This window comes from Botryllus schlosseri, chromosome 6 (genome assembly GCF_051294905.1).
Source record: "Botryllus schlosseri isolate E-star chromosome 6, Bs_hap1, whole genome shotgun sequence".
NCBI lineage: Eukaryota > Metazoa > Chordata > Ascidiacea > Stolidobranchia > Styelidae > Botryllus > Botryllus schlosseri.
In genome coordinates, this window is record NC_137241.1 from 29,667,714 (window position 1) to 29,693,503 (window position 25,790).

General features: G+C 39.9%; 4 protein-coding genes across 18 annotated transcripts in view; all 4 read left to right on the forward strand.

Annotated features, from left to right (window-relative positions):
* The window catches only part of LOC145440628 (uncharacterized), a 29,563-nt gene extending 27,521 nt beyond the window's left edge, over positions 1 to 2,042 (forward strand). The window contains exons 29-30 of the mRNA XM_080318318.1: positions 1,435 to 1,606; positions 1,748 to 2,042. Of these exons, the coding sequence (XP_080174444.1) occupies positions 1,435 to 1,606; positions 1,748 to 1,821 (246 nt within the window). The 3' untranslated portion in view covers positions 1,822 to 2,042. The remainder of the gene's footprint in view (positions 1 to 1,434; positions 1,607 to 1,747) is intronic.
* A 4,484-nt stretch (positions 2,043 to 6,526) lies between these two features.
* Positions 6,527 to 18,412, forward strand: LOC145440184 (solute carrier family 2, facilitated glucose transporter member 5-like). The gene is made up of 11 exons (XM_080317762.1): positions 6,527 to 6,586; positions 8,267 to 8,407; positions 9,538 to 9,669; positions 12,490 to 12,625; positions 13,358 to 13,479; positions 14,010 to 14,110; positions 14,602 to 14,746; positions 15,193 to 15,387; positions 15,756 to 15,903; positions 16,587 to 16,744; positions 17,618 to 18,412. The coding sequence occupies exons 1-11, from the start codon at positions 6,527 to 6,529 to the stop codon at positions 17,807 to 17,809; spliced, it is 1,530 nt and encodes a 509-aa protein (XP_080173888.1). The 3' UTR covers positions 17,810 to 18,412.
* Positions 14,778 to 25,790, forward strand: part of LOC145440621 (inositol 1,4,5-trisphosphate-gated calcium channel ITPR1-like) — a 214,386-nt gene continuing 203,373 nt past the window's right edge. For all 14 annotated transcript variants that reach the window (XM_080318286.1, XM_080318284.1, XM_080318283.1 and 11 more), the window contains exon 1: positions 14,778 to 14,794. The gene's annotated coding sequence lies outside the window, so the exon portion shown is untranslated. The remainder of the gene's footprint in view (positions 14,795 to 25,790) is intronic.
* LOC145440689 (uncharacterized) lies at positions 18,765 to 25,635 on the forward strand. Of its 2 annotated transcripts, XM_080318415.1 has the most exons (7): positions 18,765 to 18,910; positions 19,286 to 19,630; positions 20,200 to 20,301; positions 21,297 to 21,470; positions 23,882 to 24,000; positions 24,342 to 24,485; positions 25,495 to 25,635. In XM_080318415.1, the coding sequence occupies exons 1-7, from the start codon at positions 18,907 to 18,909 to the stop codon at positions 25,579 to 25,581; spliced, it is 975 nt and encodes a 324-aa protein (XP_080174541.1). In that variant the 5' UTR covers positions 18,765 to 18,906; the 3' UTR covers positions 25,582 to 25,635. The 2 variants fall into 2 exon arrangements, with proteins under 2 accessions (XP_080174541.1, XP_080174542.1); XM_080318416.1 differs by lacking the exon at positions 20,200 to 20,301.

The window sequence follows — 25,790 nt, forward strand, 5'->3', positions numbered from 1 at the left end:
AGAGAGTGGCCCGAAGTTGAAATGGCAGGAATTTCAACCAAAGATGTGAAAAATCGTAATACGGTACCTGAAAAAGGTTCGTAGTGTAGAGCCTACCAAGGTTCTGAACGCGAACCTCAAATTTCAGAGGTTCACACACAGAATGCGTACGTGAACCTCGCGTTCACACCACTCCCAATTTAGAGTGTTTACTTAGACAACTTGAATTACCTAGTTGTTCAAATGGTGATATTTGGATAGATTAGCATCACTGGCTAGATCAGGGGTTCTCAGCCCTTTCTTGGCCGTGGCCCATTTTCCGGTTTGAAAATGTGCTGTGGCCCACCTCTAATCTTAAAGTCATATTTTCTCCTTATTTACTGATGAAATTAAAGTATAAACACGCCGGGGCATGGAAATTTTCAAGTTGAATGAATATCTTCCAACAAACGACCAACGAAATAATCTTCTAGCTCCCCCAATTGGGGTGTGGGTGCGGCAGTTACGGCTCTGGTAGATCATATGCTAAAGCTTAGAGTATTTTATGATCGTCCGCTGCTCCATTCGCTTCGCGAAACACAATGATAGAATTCCCGCATACACTGTGTGATTAGGATTTTAGTTCCACTATTGAGGTGAATAGTGTAATCATTCTGGGCCAGCTTCAAACATAATTCATTGGTGAATGGGGTACTACAGAGGGGTGGAGGAAGATTTTCTTAATATGCATGCTGTACAATGTACTACATTCTATGTCATGTACTGAACCAACTGAAGTTGCGATGTCGGAATATTCAATCCAGTGATACTATCAATTCCTGTGACTCTTGCATTATGTAGCCTGCATTGATTTACAGGCATGACATTTTAAACAGACTTCAAATATTAATGCGCTCCGCTGAATCCTCAATCCACTACTATTCGTTGCGGTGGTGCAGTATACCTCCACCAGAAGTTGCTAATACTTTGTAATTATGGCCATTTTTAACTTACAATAATACGACCTGCCGAAGTACAGTAAATCTATACATTAATTACAATTCATTCCGAGTTTATTGCGAATACGACATACGAAATTATGACCCTGCCGGAATACTTGGTTACTTCAGCATTATACCTTCCAGCAGGTATTATATACGTGAAATTATTTTAGTTCCTGTTAGCCATAGGTAGTCATTGCCAGAGGAGAAAGTCGGCGTTTTTGCCTCCCAATTTCGACTTGAAATGCTGACTCTATACGTACCACTACGTCTCAACAGAGTCGGATGATAAGCTTAATGTAGCCTACGTATAATCAACTAAGCAGAATTTATTTCTAAAATTTTCCAAATAGCTCTGTGGCCCAACTCAAATGCTCCTGTGGCCCACCAGTGGGCCATGGCCCACCCTTTGAGAACCCCTGGGCTAGATTGATGTCAGACCTATCGTAAAAAGACGACCATTTCGGTTTTCTAGGACATTCCTACAGAATGGAACATCACATTCTGGAAAGACGACTCGAATCCGAGAGAAACCTTGAGCTCGAAGGCCGTAGGAGAGCCGCCGTTGCTTCTCTCGTCTTCCGCGGTCTTTGCAATCAAGCGATGCATCGAGAATTTCAGAGGCAAAGATGGTTATTTTGCAATCGGTGAGTTCAATCTGAATTTCATATTGAGTAAAATTTCACCACCCAGTTCGATGTTGTTCTCGGTCACGAAACGCCGCACATATCGAAGCTCCGTTCTTGGAAGACTTGCGTTAATTAATCATGAGCACCTCTTCGTTTTAGACATACCCGCGAGTGTCGACAATGTGCAGCAACTTTGCGGCATCACAATGTCTGATTACAAGCTGAAGAATTGAATTTCCATTTGCAATGCGTTCTGGGTCGAGAAAATTGCGGTCTTGCGGCGGCTTCACTCTGAAAGTATCGCGCTCCAGAGCCGCATCAATTTCGTTCATGCTGCTGATCTTTTTTTAGCTCTAAATGAAGTATATTGTGGGTTCAACTTTTTGGTGTGTGTGGTGTGCTTGTGACTCGATGTTTATGATCATGTTCAATAATATTTCCTCAATTGCAACAATCGTGTATGGTTCCAAAGGAATGGAGGGCTATGAATGTCAGTGTCAGTTTATTACATCACAAGATTGCGATACAAGGAAAAAATAGGGAGGTGTCGAAACGACTTGGATTAGTCCTTGAAATCAGAGGTGTCGGCGTGCAACTTTTAAGGCCCTGTGTGTATACCTCCCAGCACCGTAACTGCCACACCCCAAACCCCCCAATTGGGGGGCCCGAGCTCGAAGGGGGCCCAAAATTATTTCGTCAATTAGCATAAATCATAGAGTATTTTTTGGAAATTTATGCACATTTTTCAAAATTTTTTCGCGCTGCGCGCGAATTGCAGTAGCCATTTGTCTTTATTATAGGGTATTGGGCCATTACCGCGCCACGACTCACCAAGACATACAATCAAGCTTTGGGCCATATAACATGCGACTCCAAGAAGTGTGCCAGAACGATCGGCAGCGAGAAAACCTTGGCCGAAAAGGTCTATGCCCTTATGCTGACCGAAGACTTCGTTATATATACAAAATACATATAGGTTTAATTGTCCATAGGCGCCTAAATGACTGGCGCCGAATGTTGCTGTCTTTGCAATCTGAACCTCACAAGACAAATACCATCCCGCTGGGAAAAATTTAATGCCAGTGAAGAAATACCAATTTGAAATCGTGTGCGTCTCTTAGTTTAGAAGCTCACGTTTGGGCGATTCTATATTTTTTGTTATAGCAGACTGGAAGTCACGAAATAACATTATGTAACGAAGTCATATCAACGGGTCCGCCCGCCGAAGATGTTTAATTATATTTACGCGCCCTCCCGTTTTCAAGACACTTCACTCGGCTCTACCGCTGAATCTAATTACGTGAGAAGAGAGGACAATAAATTGATAGCATAATACAGGGGTGGGCAAAATACGGCCCGCAACTCCGTTCTGTGTGGCCCGCGAGTATCTAAAGAAACTTATTGAAAATATTGATAAAATGCGTACTAAAAATTAAATTATTGTAGGGACTTAATTGACCTTTTTCGTAGTATATTTCACCATGATAATTCTAAGACAGGGGTTCTTGAACTGGGGGATGGGGCGTGACAGCATCTGAAGACGTCGTAAAGCTGAAATCAACTGGAATTTTTATTCGCGCTCCGCGCGATTTACATCCAATTCATAATTATTGCTCTGTATTTAGTCTGAATTTCATATTTAAAAATCTCACATCCACAGTCGTAACATTCCATGCCATCATACTATCCGTACACATAGTATACGTGTGTTTCAAGCTTATGGTTATGATGCTATCAACAATGTGTGTCCTGGAGTTGAACCAAAAGCAGAAATGGAAAATCTATTAACAGATCCCTGCTCACAGATTTAGATTTCAATTTTGTTCTAAGAATCGGGACACCCGACTTTCAGCCTATGAAATCTCGCCACTGTTTCTGACGCGTGTACGATATCATCAAAGCAATGTTTATTTTGTTTTAAATAAGCATGTGTATTATCTCCATGTCCTCACTATATAATCAAATACCAATAATGCGCTTTGGTTTATAATCCCAATTTTATATAATGCGGCCCGCGAATGGATTCAGATGTTGAATGCGGCCCGCGAGCTCAAAAGTTTGCCCACCCCTGGCATAATATATATGCAATCGCCTATAAGTTCGGCCTATAACCCTATGGGGGGCCCAAGACCAAAGTTTTTTGGGGGGGCTGACGAAGTGCTGTTACGGCCCTGATACCTCCCATTTACGTGACACAATCCAGGTCTGATTGAAAGACTACTCCAAGTCGTTTCGAATCCCTCCTATCATTTCATCGTGTTGCAATCTTGCGGTGTTTTGAATTGATGGGATTATTATTAAAATCAAGTGAACTGGTATGGAAACAGGAGTAGATGCGTTTCCCACTTTTTTTCTAGTCCTTGCATAGCGAGTCAAAACACGTAGCCTACGCTTGTGCTGCCGTTCAGATACAGGCAATAACCTCACAATTTTGAGACCTTCCAGGCAGCATCGAGCCATGTTATAATGCATCTGCACGACGTGAGTCTAAGAAACCATGCAGTCTCATATGTAGGCTACCTTAGAAAGTCGAGAAGTACGCCTAAGACAGTGATTGCTCGCGGAAAAGCAGTGGCAGAAGGTGAATTTATATGTGATGTTGGCGAGATTTTGCACAGAGTTGACCCATTCCATCATCAGTAAAATTCAATTCATTATTAATTATTTCATAATTTCAAAACTCCACAGTACTGCAAACGCAGTGAAAAGATGGGAGCGTGTCGAAACGACTTTGAGTAGTCCTTGAAATCACCCACCCACTCGAGCCTGGGAGACGTAAAAAGGATGCATGTAGCCTACACTGAGTGAAGAGTAAAAGAGGACAATATATAAGAACATGGGACAAAATGGCTTGTGTCGGAAGGCGATATCGATATGTCAGGTCGTGGTCCGGTAGCCTTGCGGGCTGACTGTAGTAGGCTAACACTCTTTATCACCTAGAACAGTGGTTCCCAACCTGTGGTACGCGTACCACTAGTGGTACGCGAAGGTCTTCCAGGTGGTACGCGAGTAGATTCTGTTGTTTTTTTTCTCGACCGAAGGGAGTTATTAGTTCAGATGGGGTTGACTTTAAGTTTTTTGAAGTCGTCGTGGGTAGGGGCAATCCCACCAATGACGGCCTACGGCAGGGATGATGGCCAACCTGCGGCTGTTGAAGGGAATTTGTGCGCCTGTGGACACGTAATTCAATTAGTATGTGTAGGCGGCTGTCGACGTGCAATTTAAATTTACGAATTGACTCCCGATTTCTTGACATATTTTAATTAATCTGGAAATTTTCTTCGCGCTGCGCGCGATTTAATGTGTCTTTATTTTTCGATTTTAATATGGTAGGGCCCCTTTCAATTAGAGCCCCACATTTCAAATTCGAATAGTAGAGGAATATGATGCGCCTCATATAGAAATACCAACTCGGAAACGTGTACACCTCACTACATACCGACAATCCTGATAGGAGGTCAAGAAATAACAGCATTTAGAAATGTGACTAATAACAATTGCTCCACTCGAAGAGTCATCATCAATTAAATTTTCGAAAACACACCCTCCATCAACTCTACCGGTCAATCTGACCACATCCATGGGCTGAGAAAGGTTAAATGTTTGATAGTAATGTGTAAAACTACTAATATTAATCACGAAATCCAATAGTAAATCTGAAAAACATACGCGCTTCGCGCGACAATTCCTGCTGTCTCGTAACATCACCAGTGACCCCTCGCGATATCGGTGTGTATAGAAACCCTATGTGATTAAATAGATTAGTCCGGAGTTCACCGGAAATGGACATAGACACTAAAATGTGGGCATTTAGCGTCCACCTACAGTTAACTAAGACTATGCCCTGGGATGCGGCCGTGCGCTACGCGAGTAGTTGAAATGCGGCAGTGAATGGCAAAAAGGTTGGCCACCCCTGGCCTACGGGGAAGAGATCTATTCGTAAAGCATTGGAATTCTTACCTAACCAAAATCCGTTTTAATATATTTGACCACAAGAATTCCAAATGGATCCACTACAGAAATCATATACTGCACCTTAAAAACAGGCAGTTTATTTTCTGTTTCGCTGCCTTCGGCAGCTCAACCCGGTGGTAACATTTTTGACCACCTTCGGCGCGCGTACCTTATGTAGGTGGTACGCGAGCACTACATAAAACCTCGAAATGGTACGCGGGTGGAAAAAGGTTGGGAACCACTGACCTAGAAGATCAATTTTATCTTGCATAAACAGTAGGCCAGCATAGGCCGCTAGGTCCAGCAGTGAGCAAAATGTTGCTATGACAATCATCATCATAAGCATTCGAGTTTCCACTTGCGACACAAATTTCGCTGACGGCTCATACTCATTTATTCAACAGTTTGCCAATTAAAACTGCCGGTAAAACTCAAATGCTTAAACCACAGTTTTCCAGGTTATTACAAATTCATTTAATTACCCCGCCATCGCTTATTACAAGCTGTACGCAACTTCAAAATTGCAACACTGGCAGATGTCTTATCCTGGCAAAGAACGCAGGCCTACGTCGCCTGTAGTCGAAGATAGCCTATGTCTTGCTGCAGAACTTGGTCAACTGGATAATTCGCGTCGTCTAGAAATGCCGGTAATCAAATTTTAATCTAACTTGTGGAATGTTCCTACGCTCTCATTTTAGTTCGAATCTAATTTCTGCGTTTACCGTAAATGCTACAGAAGAACTGTACTGTACAGTGTACACTGTAAGCCTACATACATTTGCCATTCTCGTGTTTATAAGAATGACTATATGATATGATACAAACTGAACTTGACTTTCGTTGTATTCCTTTCTAATCCAGAATTTAGTTCAATATTCAAGTTTTTGCGAATTCAGAAAGCCTAATTTTAGTGTTGCCTAATTTGAAAAACCTGAAAATCTTCTGGACACCCAACTTTGGCCGAGCAACGTACGCCACTTCAGAATGCATCACACAACTTCGTTTGGTGAGCCCCGTATCGTCTGCAGCGATCGCAAGAAACAGGTAAAACCAACTTTGTGGGCATTTGAAGTAACACACCACATATTATGTTATCTTCTGTTAATTCTCATTCAGTGTGCAATGCACTGTGTATGACTATTAGGCTACTTACATGTTATTTTATTTGTATGAATGCGTCAAGGGGTCGTTTGATTGAAAGCCTATTCCAAGTCGTTTCGACACCTTCCTATCTTTTGATTGTATTGCAGTCTTGTGATGTTTTGAAACGATGAAATTATTAAACTGATCCTGAAACAGTTAGTTATGCATGAGAAGGATTGTTCAAAAATAACTTTTTTTCTTCATATTTTCGCGCCTTGGCTAAAATTGTTAGGTTGCCTAAAAAAAGGCGCAGCCCGCCAAATTTGGCTCAATTCCGACAAGAACAAGTAAAACTATTAGAGCTGGAATATTTTGAATTTATTATAAAAAAATTACTATTTTTCAAATTTTACCGGATAATCCATGAAATTGTTAAGTTTTCTACAAAAACGATTATTAACAAATTTGTCTCAACACAAGCCCGTAGAAGTGAAGGTATTCGAGTTTTTCATTCATAATTCTTGGATTACCCACAGTATTTAGGCCTATTTTTTCAAATCCAAGATTTTGAACTCCAATCGCATCGCTTCTACCAGTTACAATTGAGCCAAATTTGCTTTGAATCATTATATTATACAACTTGGACAATTCCACGGGGTAGAGTAGTATTTGAAGAAAAAAATGAATTTTTTTTATAATAAATTCGAAATTTTCAAACTCTACGACAGGGCCGGCCAACCCGTGGCCCGCGAGAAGGTTTTGAGTGGCCCGCGAGGTAATTTCCGAAATTTCTAATATCATCAAAAATGGATAGCACAGATTGTGAACTTGCAAGGCCAACCAAAAATTTAATTAGTCTGGTCGCAACACTTGAGATGTGATGACTTCAATATCAGTTTCGACTCATTGAAAGATCCATCAACCATTCATATGTTGGTATATCTTCGTACACTACAATAAAACAGAATAATTTGCGATAGATTTATCAAAGGTAAAAAATTTCTACAAGCTTAGCGCAATATGTTGTCACTCGGTTTCTTGTTCTCAATATTGTTGCCCTTTTGTGAAAATTGAAGAACACCCAGTGTATCAGATTGAGTCTAACTATATTAGCGATTACGTGACAAAGTGTCGTTCAGCATATGCGACCTTGCGTTTGCACTGGCAGTAAGACCGTCGACTATGAAACCTAGACACGAAATGATTGGCGCATGTTGGTGGCAGCTTTCGATATCGATATGTCCATGCGCCGAATAGCCCAGTCCTCGCAAACTTAGCCCAGCGATATACAGCAGGCCCGCAATATAATCAAGTGACAATATTATTGACCTATGAACTTCAAAAAATTCAATTTTCGCGCTTCGCGCGGATAGTGGCCCGCGCAAAAGTTCGTCAATCGAATGTGGCCCTTTGGCTGAAAAGGTTGGCCAGCCCTGCTCTACGAGCTTCAATTCTCCTAGTCGGAATTGAGTCAAATTTGGCGTGCAGCGATTGTTTATCCAACCTAACAAGTTCAGCTAATAGACGCGAAAATATGAATTTTTTATTTTTAACATCACTGCTCTACATATGTAGGTTACTTTGGTTAATACTGCTTTACCCGATTTTGTATAGTAGTTCATACATATATGCATTTTTCAGACGGACGATAATTTAACCAGCTACGTGGTATGGTCAGCGGCATTCGTTGCTTTGTCTGGATTTTGGCCGTATGGATTCAGCATTGGAGCGATCAATTCCGGTTACGAAGTTATCACAGAGTCTTTTCGAGAAACTTATCAAGTAAGTTCTGCAGCCCGACCGATTAATTATTATTAAATATATGCCGTAGTGTTTTGGAAATACGCCTTAAGCTAGACGCCGTATTTTTTTAATTATAGGCCTAATATAACAGGATTACCGTGGAAGATGTTAGTTATTGGTTTTGTCGGTGTATAGATTTAATTTCTTATTGTCGCATTTCAATAAACATTCCGAGGAACCTGTACATTGTACAAACTACAGACGTTCAAATACATAACTACTGTTTTTTGAGTAGTTCCAGTTCTAGATGCGCATTTTGAACAAAAATGAGTTATTAACGAACAACTATACAAAACACATGTCGTCGTTATCGTGAATCGTGATATCGGCGTTCTATTGTGTGATGATTTTGCAGTTATTACGAGCTTAGAGTCAACACTACTTACACCGCCGTAGCCAGGGGTCGAAACACCTCCCATTTCAAACTAGAAACTCTGTTCATTTGAAATGCCGACTCTCTCTCTCTAATATTTCTTAGCTCATTTGAAATGCAATAATTTGTATTATCGCAGTGCCTCTAAATTGATGAGTTGCTTCGGAAGTGAATGGATAGTTGTATTTAAGTTAGTTTAGTTGCGCATTTTTGAAAGTCGTTAGTTCTAGTTCTAGTTCTAGATCCGAGACTTGAAGAGTGAGTTTTAGATCGATCTGAGCATTGAAAAGTGAGTATAGTTCTAGTTGCAAGTTGCCAGTTTTGAAAGTGACTAGTTACAGTTCCGAGTTTTGTAATGTGAGTAGTGAGTAGTTATAATTCTAGTTCTAGTTGCGAGTTTCGAAAACTTGTTAGTCTTAATTGTAGTTGCTAGTTTCGAAAAGTGAGTAGTTCTAGTTCTAGTTGCGCATTTTGACAAGTGAGTATAGGTATAGTTCTAGTTGGTAGTTTCGAAAAAATGAGTAGTTCTAGTTCTAGTTGCGACTTTCCAAAACTAAGTAGGCCTAGTTCTAGTTGTAGTTTATATTAGCCTACTTTCGAAAAGTGAGTAGTTCTAGTTCTAGTTGCGATTTTTGAAAATCCATTATTTTGTACAAGTCTGCCGAGGACATACAAAGTTATAAAAGCGTTAACTTTACCGACTATCAAGATACTAGAATATTTAATCTTTCGACAGGAACGATTGGGCACGAATGTGTCGGACGAGTTGGTGAACGGAGTATACGTGGCTAGCTCTGGCATTTATCCGCTGGGTGGAATTGTCGGCTCGTTGATTGTCAGGACGGTCGTCTGCAAGTTTGGAAGATTGGTGGGTCGTTATTGTCACCAGAGGAAGACTTGAAACTAGCATTAGAATGAATGAATTCGCAAAAACTTGGGAATTGAATTAAAATTTCCGCGTTGTAAAGAACCAACAAAAATGAAGTTCAATTCATATCAAATCTTAGTTCATTGTCGTAAGCACGAGGATGGAAAATGTCTGTGGGACCATAGGCGCCGAGTTACTGGGTGGCAGCCACCCCATACAAAATGCTTAAACGCCCGCGGTCTGTCAATTAGCGAGTCGGTGATATCGCGTGAACGCCAACTATTTACCATTTACTGATACGCGCGGGAATAGTTTAATACACAGCTTCGCCGGCGACGATTGTAGATTGTAATCCGTGATTAGTATAACCTCGTCTACGGCGTCTTTTCCGACATGTTTGCGCTGAGAAACACCATCTTCTCTCTCGACCAGACGGGCAAATCCACTCTTAGTTAAATTGCATTTGCGCCCATATTCGTTTACAAAATAATTCTTTGAGTTAGTTCCGTGATGGCATCTCTAATTGGAGGCTTGGAGCGTGAAATAGGACAGTGTGTTTGTGTAATGTGTATGCCTGCAAATTGAAAGTCATTCCTGCGCAAAGTGCGCATATTCATTACTCTAACATAAGGCTTTGTCAACTTTTATCGGAAAATGCAATAATGCAGCTCAAACGTCGATATAATGAGTAAACAATTGTCGCGATGTCAGACTCGGAACCCCATTGTGCTGTACGCAAGTTGGGGAATTACTGATTAGATGCGCGCTTTCTCGTTTGCTATCATCTGTAGGCTACTAATTCTTGTCTGCTTTATATACTCGCATTCCCTCGGTGTCACTTGTCAGTGTTTGATTTGTTATTAATACTGCGCATTGTGCAGCGCACGGCGTTGAATTACGTTGTAAAATATTGATGCAACACGAGATTTTCGGTGGCGCAAATTCTGAATTTATTCGATTAGTTTGTGCGCAACCATATCGCGGATCGAATTTCAAACCTTTGGGATTTGTATTTCTATTGATAAGATCGCGGCATGCGCCCATATTGCTCTTGCTGCAATAACACATGGATAATAATAGCGCACCATTTTACGATCAAATTCGACTGACTGATCGGGGCCTACGTATTATGGATGCTGCGTACTGCAAATTAGTGAGAATCATTCGTATGCGAAATAAATCATCGACAGCTTATGTGTACTATCGTCGGTGGTTTGATTTAGCACGTCCGCAATCCGCATGCAGGCCTGCTGCCGTCCGCAGAAACACGTTCGCCAAACAGTAACAATCTCTGAGTGTAATATTGTTTGTGTTTATGTATCTTTTGATTAAAACTTATTCCCGCGTCTAAACAAATTGCGCTCGTTGCCATTGCCGAATCTGGTTATTTAGATATGACTAGCGGACCCTGTAATTGTAATTATTGCGGGTTTGCGGCATGTCTGCATTTTCGTTATCAGCGCAACCTTGCCGGTGGATTGGACAGTTCGATAAAATTGATCGCCACTATGTATTTTGCACAGCGTACTGATGCTGATGTCAGCCAACTAACGATCTTTATTAGATGTACAAATTCGACCTCATCGTTAGAATCATAGATTTCATCGCGCGCTCCGAGTAACACCATCTCTTAACGCGAGTTAACGACCAAATATACGTTTACCTTCTACAAATCCAAGTGCATTATTTGCATCGATGAGGACCGCAAGCCGCGTTTAAAATATTTTGTAAACCATCTTTGTGATAAATATTCTCGGATCGCGAAGTTGAACAGAGTTTTATCGTGTGTGCCTGCTAGTTGGAATTTATTCCAGTGCCCAAAATATTATTCCAATTATGCTTTGCAAACGTAAATCGGGAAATGCAGCAATGCAGTAAAAATCGATGTTTTAACCAGCAACCAATTGTCGCGATGCGAGCTACCCAATACTAAGTAAAACACATTGTGTTGGCGGTAAGGAATAATTACTGATTGGCCGCACGCGTTTGTAATCATCATTCTTGTCTGTCTTTCGTGTTCCAGAATTGTCGCGCCGTGTTACTACTCACTGTGCTCAGTCCAGCGATGAATGCCGAGGGAGAGTTCGGCAATCAATGGCCTAATTTCGCAATCATCTCAGCGGGACATCGCGTCTCATTACATTGTGCGATATGCTGCGTGCACAGAAAAATCTCGCTAATTGTTCGCAGCCGCGCGTAACACTGATAATACTTGTTGAATCGCAACTGAATATTAGCATCAGAATGGTAATTACAAAAGGACGGGGTTTTGCATTTCAATAGGAGGGGGTTTTGACACCCCCCTGGCTACGCACCTGCCGCCACCCCATGCAAAAATAAAAGTCGGCGCCTATGTGTGGGACTGTACCTACATCAAGCTTGGCTTGTTTCGCACTATACAGTTCTTCTGTAGGATTTTCAGGAAAACCAGAATTTAAATTAGAAATTAAATCAGAGGATGGTAGCAGTTCGCAAATTAGATTAGATTTAGATTACCGGCATTTCACCCTGATTAGTCCAATTACACAACTACAATTATTAGTTTTGCACTCAAAATGTTCTGGTAATCATTATAAAATGGCACTGCACACCGACTCACAAACGAGATTTCATACCGTAAAGGATATACAAATGTCACCGACAATATTCGCGTTCATTTCAATGTCAATATATTATTCAATTGTATATTGAAGTTCTGTGCATCCAAGTGTCTCTTCATATAGAGACATCAGATAATCGCCAGACAACTCATGAAAAACTTGCTTTGTAGTGTTGACATGTAGCAATTCCAAATTAATACATCACCGTTGTTTTTACCAGCGCGGTCTTTTACTGGGCCATGTAGCCACGGTGTTCTTTTCCGTTATTCTCGGCGTCAGCAAAATCTCTGGATTTCCGGAGCTCATCATCTTCGGCAGATTCGGAATCGGAGTCACCTCAGGGCTTGTCAGCACAGGTGCGGATCAATTTTCGAAGTGCGGTTCTGTGCTTCGCCGATGCAGATATAGGATTTGGGATTAGGACAATTGTTGGATTCCAATGTAAAGAGATGTGGCTATAGGGTTGTATGTAATACAAAATAAATTTAAAACAAACATGTTCAAAACATGGCCCTCGTTTAAAACATGTTTATATATTGTTTTTATCCATGATTTCCGTCAGATGGAAAATAATATTTAAAATTACGAATTCCCTGCTTCGTTAATTTTCTTCATCCTTTGGCAATTCGTCCTTTTTTACAGCTTTTAGAGCTAAGTTGATGGATAGATTCGAGTGAAAATGGGCCTAAATGACGCTAAACAGGAAATTCGTGGTTCGAAAGTAAGTGGCGACCTTTTTTTCAGTCAACTAATGGAGAATGTGAAAGAAAAACTGTATTTCGGGAGTTGAGCCGGAAAGTTGATCTATTTTTTAGTCAACCAACCGCAAAGTCGGGAAAAATTTACCATTTTTCCGAATTTTACTACACAATTCTAAATCCGAAAATTTTGAAAAACTGTCCTCCTTTTCCGAAACCAAAATATGTTAACCCTAATTTTAACACAATTAAACAACTTTAGATGTTTACGATATTTTTTTTGAAATTGTATTGGCTTAAAAACATGTTTTAACCAAGTTCTCTTAAAACACCGCTTCATGTAACAAAGACGTGGCTGACTTCAAATTTGAACGTGGCTGTTATTTTCAGGTATATCGGTGATGTACATCGCTGAAATATCTCCAAAGCGTTACAGAGGAGCGCTGGGAGGTCTGGAATCAGTAGCTATAGCTATTGCAATGGTGGCCGGTGATGCGCTTGGACTGCCGCAGGTCGCGTTCGGAAATTTGTAGAATTGCATTTTGCAACCCCTTCCTGGAATTCAGATAGGGTTCCGGGAAGGGGTATTATGGGGAACTGTTTTAGCGCTGACCCAATTTTTTTAAATTCATTTAATTTTAATTTTTTCTCGCAAAGTGATGGTGTTGCGTTGACCTTCTTTGTGACCTAGTCGGGAAAATTTTGTAGCACTGCATCATTTGGGAAATACCGCAATAAAATTAAAGTGATCTGGTACAAAAATTTTACAAAAAAATTTTGCGAACAAATTTAAATTTAAGGATTATCGGATGCGCCTTTTCAATATCTTCGATTTCAGTGGCTATAAATATGACTCAAAAGTGAGGATTGCTTCAAATCTTCATTGGTTAGTGACAAAATTTTATTCACCTTGAAATGGAAACGCTAAAGATTGTCATTGGCCTTTCATGGAGCCCTTAAAACAAGTCCCCTAACCCCTTGTATCGAACCCCTGACAAAAAGGTTTTGGCCCCAAACTCAGTGATCTGGATGTTCATTTCAGGCCCTTGGATCTTCTGTTTTGTGGCCGCTGTTGCTCTCTCTGACTGGAGTCTTCTCTCTCATCTTTATTCTCGTCTATTGGAAACTGCCCGATAGTCCGAGGTAGGAATTTTCGGACCATGTGCTAATGATATCTACGCAGTTTTTTCGAATTTGTGTAGAATCAAAATGGTTGAATTCTCAAAAACTTGAAAATTGGATTCAATTCCTAATTATACAGAAATAACAAAATCAAATTCAACTCATTTCAAATCAGAGTTCATCCTCAAAAGCACGAGAATGGAAAATGTCTGTACAGCAGCTTGGGTCGTTTCGCACTAATACAGTTCCCCTGTAGCATTTTCAGGAAAACCAGAAATTAAGTTAGAACGAAAATGACGGCGTAGAAACGTTTCACAAATTAGACTACAATTATAGACTACCCAAATTTCTCTCTAATACGTCTCATTAAACACGTAGAATTATCTAGCTGTCCAAGTCTGCTAGTAATAAGATGGGTTGCTGCCTATGCGCTTGTAACCATCCCATTTGGACGGTATGAAAATCTTCGCATTGTCATCGAAATGAATCACTAAATGCATTTGTAACGACAGAGAACTTTACATCGACGAAGGAAGAAAAGACGAAGCGGAGGAATTGCTGCGAAAGTTGAGAGGGACAGGGGATGTGTGCGACGCTGTTTTGGAACTGGAGGAAGAAACGAACTTTAGCGCCTTGTCGAAACGCACCCTGACGCAGGTGAACGAAAATATTTTTCAGCAAATTCGAATATTTGGTTGTATTAAAGTCAATCATTAGTAGGGCTGGGCAACGCATTTGTTCTGCATCGCATTGAAGATACTTTGGTATTTTTTCGACCATGCCCAGATCTTTACACTTTGTGGCAATGCTGTGGTTGGTTACGACTCCTCTTCGTAAGCTGCGCGATACGACCTATCGAAGTTTGCGGAATTCCACAGTGGAAGTGGAAACTATAATTATCGTTGGTAAATTCAATCTATAGTGACAAGGGGCGTATAATTTCAGTATTCAGAAAAATAATCTCTCACTTCTCAACTCATCGCTACAGTAGGCCTACTAGAATCATTGTTCCCAGACCTACCTATGTCCTAAGCTATATAACTGACTCTAATTTAGAGGCTTTCAATCGATTGTTTCTTGTGTAAGATGAAGGTGCATTGTAGGTGTTGCTGTCCAAGTCGTTGAGGCCATCCTTAATCGCCGCGGTCGTGCTGTCGAGCGCTTATCAGCTCACTGGAGTGTCCGGGGTTTCAACAAATTTGGGAAGGATATTCTCCAAGAGCGGCCTGAGCGACTACGATACTCGTTTGGCAACAATAGCCGTTTTCTCTTCGATGATTCTCGTGCGCGCCGCTATGGTAACGCATAGTTTCTTACAGACTTGTACAAACTAGCAATCCAGTTATAATTGACGACTTGTCGGTTAACTATAACTACTGGTTTTTGAGGGGTACTGGTTCAAGTTCTAGTACCGGATTTTTAAACTGAGTAGGTAGTTCAAGAACTAGCTCTAGTTGCGGATTTTGAAAATTGAGTAGTTCTATAGTTCTAGGTGCGAGTTTTGAAAAGTAAGTAATTCTAGTTGTAATCGGGAGCTTGCAAAAGTGATTAGGCCTAGTTTTAGTTGTAGTTTGGAGTTTGGAAAATGGAATAGTTCTAGTTTGTACAAGTCTGTTCTCAGTATATTGTTTTCACGCTGTAAGTTCAAATCTCTTGACTCTTTCAGATATATTTTGTCGAAAAATGCGGCAGGAAGCCGTTACTTGTGATTTGTTACGGCGCGCAGACTGTATTTCTCGAATTGCTGGCGATTTCGATGGAGGTGCAGGACGAGGCCAACGTGGCTTCCTACGTGTCCATTGTGGCTTCTGCCGGTGAGTAGAATTGGACAATTGGAGAAATCTCAACTTTTCTAAATTAGATTAGAATTAGAATTACTGATTTCGCAAAAACTTGGAAATTGAATTAACTTTCAAATTATATCAAAAAATACTAAAAAGAGCAAGTTCAGTTCATATGAAATCAGAATCCATCCTCATAAGCACGAGAATGGCAAATGTCTGTGCAGCAAGCTTGGCTCGTATCGCACGATACATTTCTCGTGAGGAATTATCAAGAAAACAATAAATTAGATTAGAATTCGAGTGAGAGCGTGGAAACATTTCACAAATTAGATGGGAATTATATTGTCGTTTTTTTCGTTCTAATTAGTATAATTACACATCTAGAATTATCCAGTTGGTCAGTAACGGGGTACTTCTACTTTTCGAAGTTCTTCAAGTCGACTTTGCTTATTTGCAATACTTTCTCAAGTGGTTATGATTTTAGAATACGTCTTCTTGACAGTCTTCAGTCTTGTAGGCAAAACTAGGCCTGGAATACTTACTTTTTTACTAGTAAATTTTTATTTCTACTTTTACTTTGGCAACGTCCTTATAAAAATTGTCGCTCATGACTGACTTTCACGAAATGGTTCACAGTAACCAATATAATAACGTGCTCTAAACAATGGGTATACTTTAGATACCTCTATTTTAAATTCATATCCAATTTACAGGATATATGATTGGCTTTTCCATCGGCGCTGGCCCGGTCACATTGATTCTCGTAGCTGAAATATTCGATCAATCATGCCGGCCCGCGGCTCTATCGATTGCAACTGCCATCTACTGGCTGGGATTTCTCATCACGACAGTAGTCACGCCTTATATGCTGGTTAGTGACATTTTATCAGATATTTTTATTTTATTCTTGTATTTCTGCACGTGGTAGAATCAATGCATTAAAAATGAAAGTAAAACAACTATTTGAGTAAAACTTACTTACTCGAGTAGATTTAAAGCCAGTCAATTCTACTTCTACTTGGAGCCTTTTTAAGTTGATTCTAAAAGTACTACTTCTACTTGCGGCGATACGCCCCCTTCTACTTGAGCAGCTTTCTTGACTACTTCTGCTAAAAATTGACACGATTTTCGAAAATATGTAAGCTGATCAGTTATCGTGATACTTTGGTTATTTCACGAGGTTCTTCTGACCATTTCACTCACGAAAATGGCGAAAACTTAAAAATCCTCAATCTATTTTTCAATTAAAAATGTAAATATAAGTAGTTTTGCTGATTACAGTTTGCGACTGGACTGCCAGACTGGGAATATCAATCTACTTTTTATGGCTTACAGGTAGATGTTATAAAAGTAGTCATCGATGGTACTCAAGTAGAGTAGAAGTAGAGCCATCAATTTGTGCCTAAGTGCAAATTAAATTAGCGGAACTCTGAAAATTGGTAAAATGCGTGTTTAGTGGGGTTGTTATTTTTTCAAATTATATTGGCTAGTTGATGAACTTGTTGGCACAGCAAATTTGGCTCAATTTTATGGAAGCTATTCAAAAGTTTAGATTTCTTATAAAAATGATTTTTTTTTGTAAATTTTACTTGCAACTCTGTTAGATTGTTAGGCTGTCTAAAACTACGACCGAAAACAAATTATGCTCAAGTCGAACCCGTAGAAGTGAAGATATTGGAGTAGTGAATTTTGGACTTGAAAAAGTAGTATTTCCGGTGGGTGATTCTATAATATGTACTTTCAGGAGGGGCTAGGTGGTTACACATTCGTGCCGTATTCCGTGATCAGCTTTTTGACCCTTCTCTTCGTGATTTACAAAGTGCCGGAAACCAAAAACAAAACATTCAAGGAGATACAGCTACTGTTTCAACGTCGCTTCGACGACCTACCAGCAAATTCATTGCGACAGTCGTCTTTTATCATACACTTTGACTGAGACTCGATATTTCCTTACAAGCAGTGTTTAATTTCGTTGTTTCGAACGCAAATATATGAGCGGTGGAGATTTTGTATGTTTGGAAGATTTCACGGCCGCTGAACCTCGAATGTACGATCGATGTGTGACAATATTTCGTCCTGACTTGTCACGAAGAATTGATTTATCAACGATAATTATAGTTTCGATAATATTTTCCACTGCGGAAGCCTTGTGACCTCGATAGATCGTATCGCAGCATACGAAACAAGCTACGCACGGTAATGGAAATGATATATCTGCGAAGTCGTGGTCGACCAACAGCATTGTCACAAAGCGCAATGGAATAAACATGGCCGAAATATACTAAATTATCTTCAATTTGATGTAGAACTCAAATTATTTTCTTTGTGGTTGCATAAAAGGTACACATCTGAACTTTCCACGTCATTCTAAATGTTATGACTTCATAATGAGTATGATACCCACTCGACGCCTAATACTCCATTCAGATTTTGCTCAAATCTGGTCATAAAATGTGTTCAGGTTTATATTCCAATGATATTAAATGGAGTTTCCATACAGTTCTGATGTATAAATTCCACCCTTAGTGCCATATATCAAGGTGGGTTGCCTAATCATCAACGTACGTTAATATAATAAACGCTCACAACTGAAACGGGATAAGAATTACCACACAGACGACATGAACGTATTCAAGCTGCGCACGTGACACTTTTCAAGGATAGTAACCTTGTTATTGCAAGAATGGCGTGGCTTAATTGGCAATCTGTTGATTGCTATTTCGCGCGTTAGAATTCAGGCTTTACCTATAGATAGAAATCTCGGTCAGTCCTGTGTATTGGAAGCGAGTGTTCAGTGCTAGCAGATGTAAGCCGTTAAGTCAATGAAAATGTTCCGATCAGGTGTGTGTGGGTGAATTATGGAGTTCTGCTGACTACTAACGGCGCACTGAGTGAATACCATGGAGTTATCCGGCGTTGCAATTTCTCTATAGCTTTTGTAATGAGATTTTAGTTTTCGGTTAAGTTATAAAGTGCAAAGGATCATCATAGAAACTTTTTATCGGCAGCTACAAGTTTCGAAAGAAGCGGAACATGGGTAAGTTCGTCGCTATCGACATTTATCTCCAACATCAACTTTCACCATATATTCTAATTCTAATCTGAATACTGGTTTTCGTGAAAATGCTGCGGCAGAACTGTATCCAATAGTGCATAATGAGCCAAGGTTGGTGTACATACATTTGTCATTCTCGTGCTGATAAGAACAAACTCCGCTTTGATACGATCTGAACTCGATTTTTGCTGTATTTATTTATAATTCGGAGTGCAACTGAATTTTCAAGTTTGTGTGGATTCAGTAATTCTCGTTCTAATGTAATCTGGAAAAAACTACTTATCGTAGCTATAATTCTAATCCTGTTCTAATTTTGAATGGCTGAAATTTCCTAGTGGTCCATAATTCTGATTCCAGGCGCTGCATGCGGTGGTATGCGATCGGCGGCTGATATCAGTTTGGACGAAGGTCTTGATAGGCTGGTGCCTGACCCTTCACAAAGCCCTCCGACTCGACCAGAAGGCGCTGAGAGTTCGCTTCGGGGCACGTTGTCATCCCAGCAGGAGTCGTTTGTAAACCAGGAGTGTCCAGAATCGGACGATCTTATTCCACACACTCCTTTGCCTATGCCGGACGCGCTGGCGCAAGGGGAAGCTACGAACCCGCAGGACTTGAAGATTTCAAATATAGATTCGCTCAAATTGAACGCCATGGCTGCTACTCCAGCTTCTCCAAGCAGAAGAATGCGGGGGGTGTTTACAAGTAAGATCATTCACGGTTTACACATAAAAGCTGCGTATGGCTCGTTGCGATGTGTTTGGTGTGATTGGTTACCCAATAATATCGAGTCGATATCACACTTTGAAAAATATGTATCTGTAAAAATATGAGCAATTGCAGTGACATCACAGCATGATAGCAGCGAGTCCAAACTATAATTTGCGACCGCTGCACTGGAAATATTGACCAATTTATTATAGCTCGCTACTTACGCTTTGACTTGAGCATCTTAAGGGAACAATACTCGCTTTATATAATCTGAATTTTGAAAATTGAAAGATTGTTCTTAGACGGGGGTCGCCAACTCAAAACGGTCGAGGCCCACTGAAAAGAAGTTATATTTCATTTTGAAGAAATACAAATACAGCTAAATTATCATGATCATCAACGCTTTTCAGCGACTAAGGAATCAATATTGGGAGTAACGAGAAACGGTATACTTGCTAAAAGACATCTCGTAAAGCTTGATCTTGTGGGCTGCCCTAAGCTGGTTTAGGGTGCGGCAGTTGCGGCCATGGATGTAGTTAATGTCTGCATTTTCATTTTGCAAGGGTTACTGTCTTGCGGTCGAGGGTCAAGTGAATTCGACTTGGACAACGATAGACGGGTTTACCTTCTTTGTTACGACCCCAAAAGAAGGCGGTGTTTGAAACGTAAGTTTGAAACTGGCGACCGCAAAGAGATCTGATCCTATAGCGTCAAGAATTTATCATATCATATATAGGGCTGGGCACAATGATTCGAGTACTCGAATCTCAATCGAGTATTAATTTTAATGATTCGAGTCGAGTAGTAAAAGACGATATTTTCGAGTACTGAAATTATACGCTCCTCGCCACTGAAAGTTGATTTATCAACAAGGAGTTTATCAACGATGAACGAGTTTATACTAATTTCACTGTTGAAGCCTTGAAACCTTGATCGGGCGTATCGTAGCATACGAAACATGAAGTACAAAGCTGCGAACGTTACTTTAAATAGCACATTTCCGAAGTCATGATCATCCCGCAATATTGTCACCAAGTGCAATGAAATCGGTATGGTCGAAAAAAATACAAAAGTATGTTTGATGTGATGGATGACAGGTATTATATTCTATGTGGTCGTTTAAAAGGTACATATTTGAACTGTGACAAATAATATTCTGCTATGACGTCATAATGAGTGATACTCGATTACTCGACTCGAAGCATTTTACGTGATTCAGAATCGAATCACTCAGGTACTCGATTTTGCCCAGCCCTAACATATAGTGACTTATTTTGAGTAAATGCAGTTGTTGTTTTGGTTCATATGTTACTACGGTATCAGCACTGCGTACTTTGACCGGATTATTATTGTCTGCTACTGACACTGTCAACATTAGTAGGCGTTGTCTTCATTTAGTGATCTCTTGCATGAACTTCTTCTCATATTCTTTTCTTTGCTCTTTTCCTGCCTGATTGAGGACAGAAATTGATTTTCTTTACATTTCAAGTATTTACGAGTGACCCCGGACTTGTAAACTTTAGTCATATCAGTTCTCCCTGTCAGTAGCATCTGATGTCAGTTTGGCAATTGAAAACTTATCTGATTTCTGGATTTGTGTGGTTATTGCCTTCTGTATTTCATTACTAACGAAAGAAATCTTCGACTCTTTTGGCTGCAGGGACGATCAGACATTTCTGGCCCGAATTGAAGGTCTTGAAATGGCCCGCGAGCGACAAAGGGGAAGTGGATTCTTTGTACTTTGCTCTGAAACGGATCATAGAAATGCAAAACCATCCGGAGTATCATCCTATGGATTTGACTCGATACCTGGTCTTCTGCGGTGTTTTTTCGTGTGAGTACTCTTTTTAGAGGTGGTCGTTAATTGAGGTAGGTTTTACCTATACAGTACATCCATCATTCATCCCTGTACTGGTCATCTTTTTAGACTGCTGCCGCTTTTTTTTCGGCAATGCTATGTATTTTGAACAGCAGAGGGGTTTGCATCAATTTTATGTACAAAATCGTCGTGAGAGCATCGTTAAATAGCCGTCACAGTAACTGCTGAAAGTATTCTCGAAGATTTCACCTATTTGTAGCTGTATCGGCATTGGTTATTTTGCGTGAGGCGCGAAGATGTATCTTGCAACTAGCCACCCACCACCTCAGATTAACTGCAAAAAACGTGCGACCCCTCGACCAAATCTACTTTTAAAGCTACTTACTGGATATCTGTTGAGACCTTCCTTTCTGCTTTCACTTGAAGATATGTCTTAGAAAAAGTAGAACTTTCGAGAGTTCAATCAAATTTGAGAATTTTCATTCTCCATTTTGTGCTTCCAATTGAACGAAAATCAAATTGAAACAAACTTGGCCCGTTTGTAAAACATGTTTTCTATTGTTTTATTTATTAACCATGACGTCTCGAGTATTCAAATTGTGACGTCGCAGTTTAGCAACATTGACAATTGAAAATATTGGGTAAAGATGACTACTTTGGCGAAAAAGGCTTCAGACTCGCGTCTTGAACGTAACAAAAATATATCTTTGCACCATTCCAAATCGTATACGTCCACTATATTGGGCGCAAATCGTCCGCAGGTTCACACCACATATCCTTAGAAGATATTAGTAGGTTACCATATTTTGGAATCGGGAAAGGAGGACACTTTTATCAAATCAGAAAAGTCAAGTTTGTTGAAATTGAAAACGGCCGATTTTGAAATATCTACTGGAAATCCTGTAGTGTCGACTAAAAAGACATCACTCTGGCTCGACTTCCGAAGCACCCACTTTTTACATATATAGTTCTGTGATGTTGACTTGAAGAAAAACGAGGCATTTTGCCGACTCTTGAAATACCCGCTTTCACATCATATCATAATATAATTATCAATGTTGACAAATTCATTTTTCAAGTTTGACTCCCGCGTAATCCGTCGTCTATCTTTTAGGCCGAATTCTAACGTCTTCCGTGGTCTTTGTGGACATTTTAGGCTAAAAAGAGGGCAAATTGTCAAAAAGTAGGACGTTTGGGCGAAAGGAGGACATTTATTCAAAAACGACAAATCGGGGGACGTATGGTGACCGTAATATTAGACAATTGTTTTGTAATTATACAATTGAAAAAGTTTTATTTTTCAAAACGACTTTTTTTAAAACACTGTTTTAAACATGTTTTGAACAAACTACACTACATAGCAAGCAACATATCTTAGTGGCATTGGTGCACTCAATCGCCTGGTTCCAATGTCACTTCTCCTACCTGTTTATCATGCACGCGTCCGTTGGCATCTTACATGTGGAATAACAGTGTGGGGCTGCTCTTACAAGAAGCATATCAACAAGCACCAGGTATTACAAAACAAAGCCATTAGGATTATATCCAATATACCTGCCGTAGTAGTGTCAGTCCGGAATTTAGAAAATTATGCATTCTCAAGGTCTCGGATTTGTATGAATTTGAAATTGTAAAAATCCTGAAGCAGCAATGTAATGAGAGAACATTACCTGACTATTTCGATAATTTTTTTCAATGCCCCAATTCAATTCATCATTAACACACGAGATTCTCACAGAATTTTGGAACAACTTACCAACTATTAACCGTACTCTTCCTTATTAGTTTGAAGCTCGCTATTGCAAATTTATCTTATCTAAGTACTTGAAAGAATATATTTCGTGACCACAGTGATGAAAGAATATCTCATAACCACAGTGATGTATTTTGAAAAAGGTGTACTGTTTTGTTTCATTTTTTATGCTACAGTAATATTACCTCTGTGTACATGGGTCAAATAGTTACTTTCTGATGACACTGTCAACAACGAAAACCGTTTTCACTAGTGTTGCTGTCTTCTGTTTACTTTTATTTATTTCGTTACTCGTTGCTGTGCTACTCGACTGAGAGAAAAAATTGATTCATATTATGATTAACCGTGTAGAATATAATTTAGGAAAATATATAAAAAAAGATATGTACTATTTGACGTGAATGTTTGTGTACATTGCCTTTGCTATATTTCATGGTTGACGAAGAAAAGAATTCTCTCTCTCGCCATTTGTTTTGGCCCGTCTTGGAAATCTCTCCTTAAAATTAATTGAATATGGAAGACGTTATTTCTACTTCACGTAAATTCTACTTTAGCAGGAACGCTGACTACTTCCATCTCTGGTTCTTTTATTGCACCGTGTTTGGTAGATAAAAGTTTTAGCGACTTGCTGATTACCGGAATGAATTCTCCTTGCTTGGTTTCATCTCTACAGCTTTCGGGTGCCCTTCGACTATCCAGGAGATGAAGATCAAGATCGAGTGGGAAATTGGTCAGATCGTTGATATGGCGGACGCTATCAACCCCGCCACACAGAAGATCATGGTTTTCGAGGTACGAGGCTGCTAATTTAGATCAATGTGCTTGCATGGCTTTCAAGTCATGTTGGAGTGTAGGAAAAGATATACCGCCCATAAAGAAGTAGTCAGTAACGAGGTACTTCTACTTCTCGAAGTAATTCACTTCCTCATGTGGTTATGATTTTAGACTACTACTTCTATTTGTGAATCTCTACTCGGGTGTAAATTTATGGAATCACTTGTAGTTCTACTTGAGCACCGTCGGTGACTACTTCAAGACCAAATCTGCTTGTAATTGAATATAAGTTTATGGCATTAAACTTCTGCTTCTATTAGATCATAAACCAATACTAGTTTGACAACCTCTGTTCTCAGGTACCAGAGGAGTTTGAAATAGAGTCTGGTTCGAGACCGAACGACAAAGCAACCGTCATTATCGTGTCCACTAAGGACGGAGACGATTACACGCGTATGTTCAGCGAGTTGACAAGCTTCGGAATCAAGGGAAAGCGTAACGAGGTGCCTGGTTCCGTAACTCACGACTTGACAGCTGCTTCAAATTAGGGTTGGGCACAATGATCATAGTATTCGGAACTGAATCTAGTATCCCTTATGATGACTGAAGTCGACTAGTGGGAGATGTTTTGAGTACTGAAATGGTACGGTCCGTGTCACTAAGAGTTAATTTATCAAGGATAACTATATAGCTTCAATATCAATTTTACTGCTGAAAAAAAAGCATCGATTGGTCGTGTTGCAGCTTACCAAACATGTAGAACAAAGCTACGCACGTTGATGACATATGTGTGAAGTCAGGCATGGTCGAAAGAATATAGCAAATAATCTTTGATGTGATGTAGAAAGAACTGGTATTATATTCTTTCTGGTAGCATAAATGGTGCATATTTGACCTTTTCCACGTCATGAGTGATCCTAGAATACTAGACGAATAATGCTCGATTCAGAATCGAATCACTCGGGTACTCTATTTTTCCTGGTCCTACTAGGAACCAAACTCGGACAACAAGTTAATTCTAGTTCTATCACTAATTTGAGCGTAATGCTGGTCATTTGTTTTGTGAACTGATTTTTCAAATGTGCTATGCCCTCAGTTCAATTTTAATCTATTCTCTGCGTGTTTTCCGGATAATGATGCAGGAGAAATGTATCGTGTGAAATGAGCCAAACTTGGTGTAGGGTCGTTAGAAAATAACTCTTCATTCAGATTCCGGCAATTCACTGAATAAATTGTTAGGTTGCCTAAAATCACGCTGACCGCCAAATTTGGTTCAATTCCAACTGGTAGATGTGACGGCACAAGGGTTTGAAAATTCCGAATCCGAGAAAAAGATATTATTTTTGAACAACCCTAGCGTACAGACGAAATTTGTCATTCTCGTGCTCGTGCTCGTGCTAATTGCTATCCATTATGAAAATACACCAACTATGATTCTAATTCTAATATGATGTGGTAAAGCTGAAAATTTTCTGGTTGTCCAACCCTGCTTAGAACTTCTTACTTTGACAGATTATCCGAGCGGCAGCCGGCGCACCATGCGGAGAAGAACGAGTACAGGAAACCACACCCGAGAGTCCGCGCCGTGCGACGTTATGATGGAATTTATGTAGCATTTTATAAGTTCTACAATAATGAGATAATCATCGAAAATTGTTTTGTTTATGCGGTAGTTCGGCGGCGGAGGTAGGCAACAGTGCGATGCTACATTAGGGTTGCATTTAAAACACTTCGTTTAAAACATGTTATATACAGTGATATAGAAGATGCCATTTTAAAACAAATGTTGTATAATTATGCAGTAGTTG

Bases quoted from the DNA above. Each gene is read 5' to 3' on its own strand.
- LOC145440689 (XM_080318415.1), top strand. The intron at 19,631-20,199 runs GTAAGATCATTC...TCATTTTGCAAG, and splicing joins AATGCGGGGGGTGTTTACAA to GGTTACTGTCTTGCGGTCGA. The intron at 24,486-25,494 runs GTGCCTGGTTCC...TTACTTTGACAG, and splicing joins TCAAGGGAAAGCGTAACGAG to ATTATCCGAGCGGCAGCCGG.
- LOC145440184 (XM_080317762.1), top strand. From the start codon at position 6,527: ATGCATCACACAACTTCGTTTGGTGAGCCCCGTATCGTCTGCAGCGAT. The intron at 9,670-12,489 runs GTGGGTCGTTAT...TGTTTTTACCAG, and splicing joins TCTGCAAGTTTGGAAGATTG to CGCGGTCTTTTACTGGGCCA. The intron at 13,480-14,009 runs GTCGCGTTCGGA...TGTTCATTTCAG, and splicing joins ATGCGCTTGGACTGCCGCAG to GCCCTTGGATCTTCTGTTTT.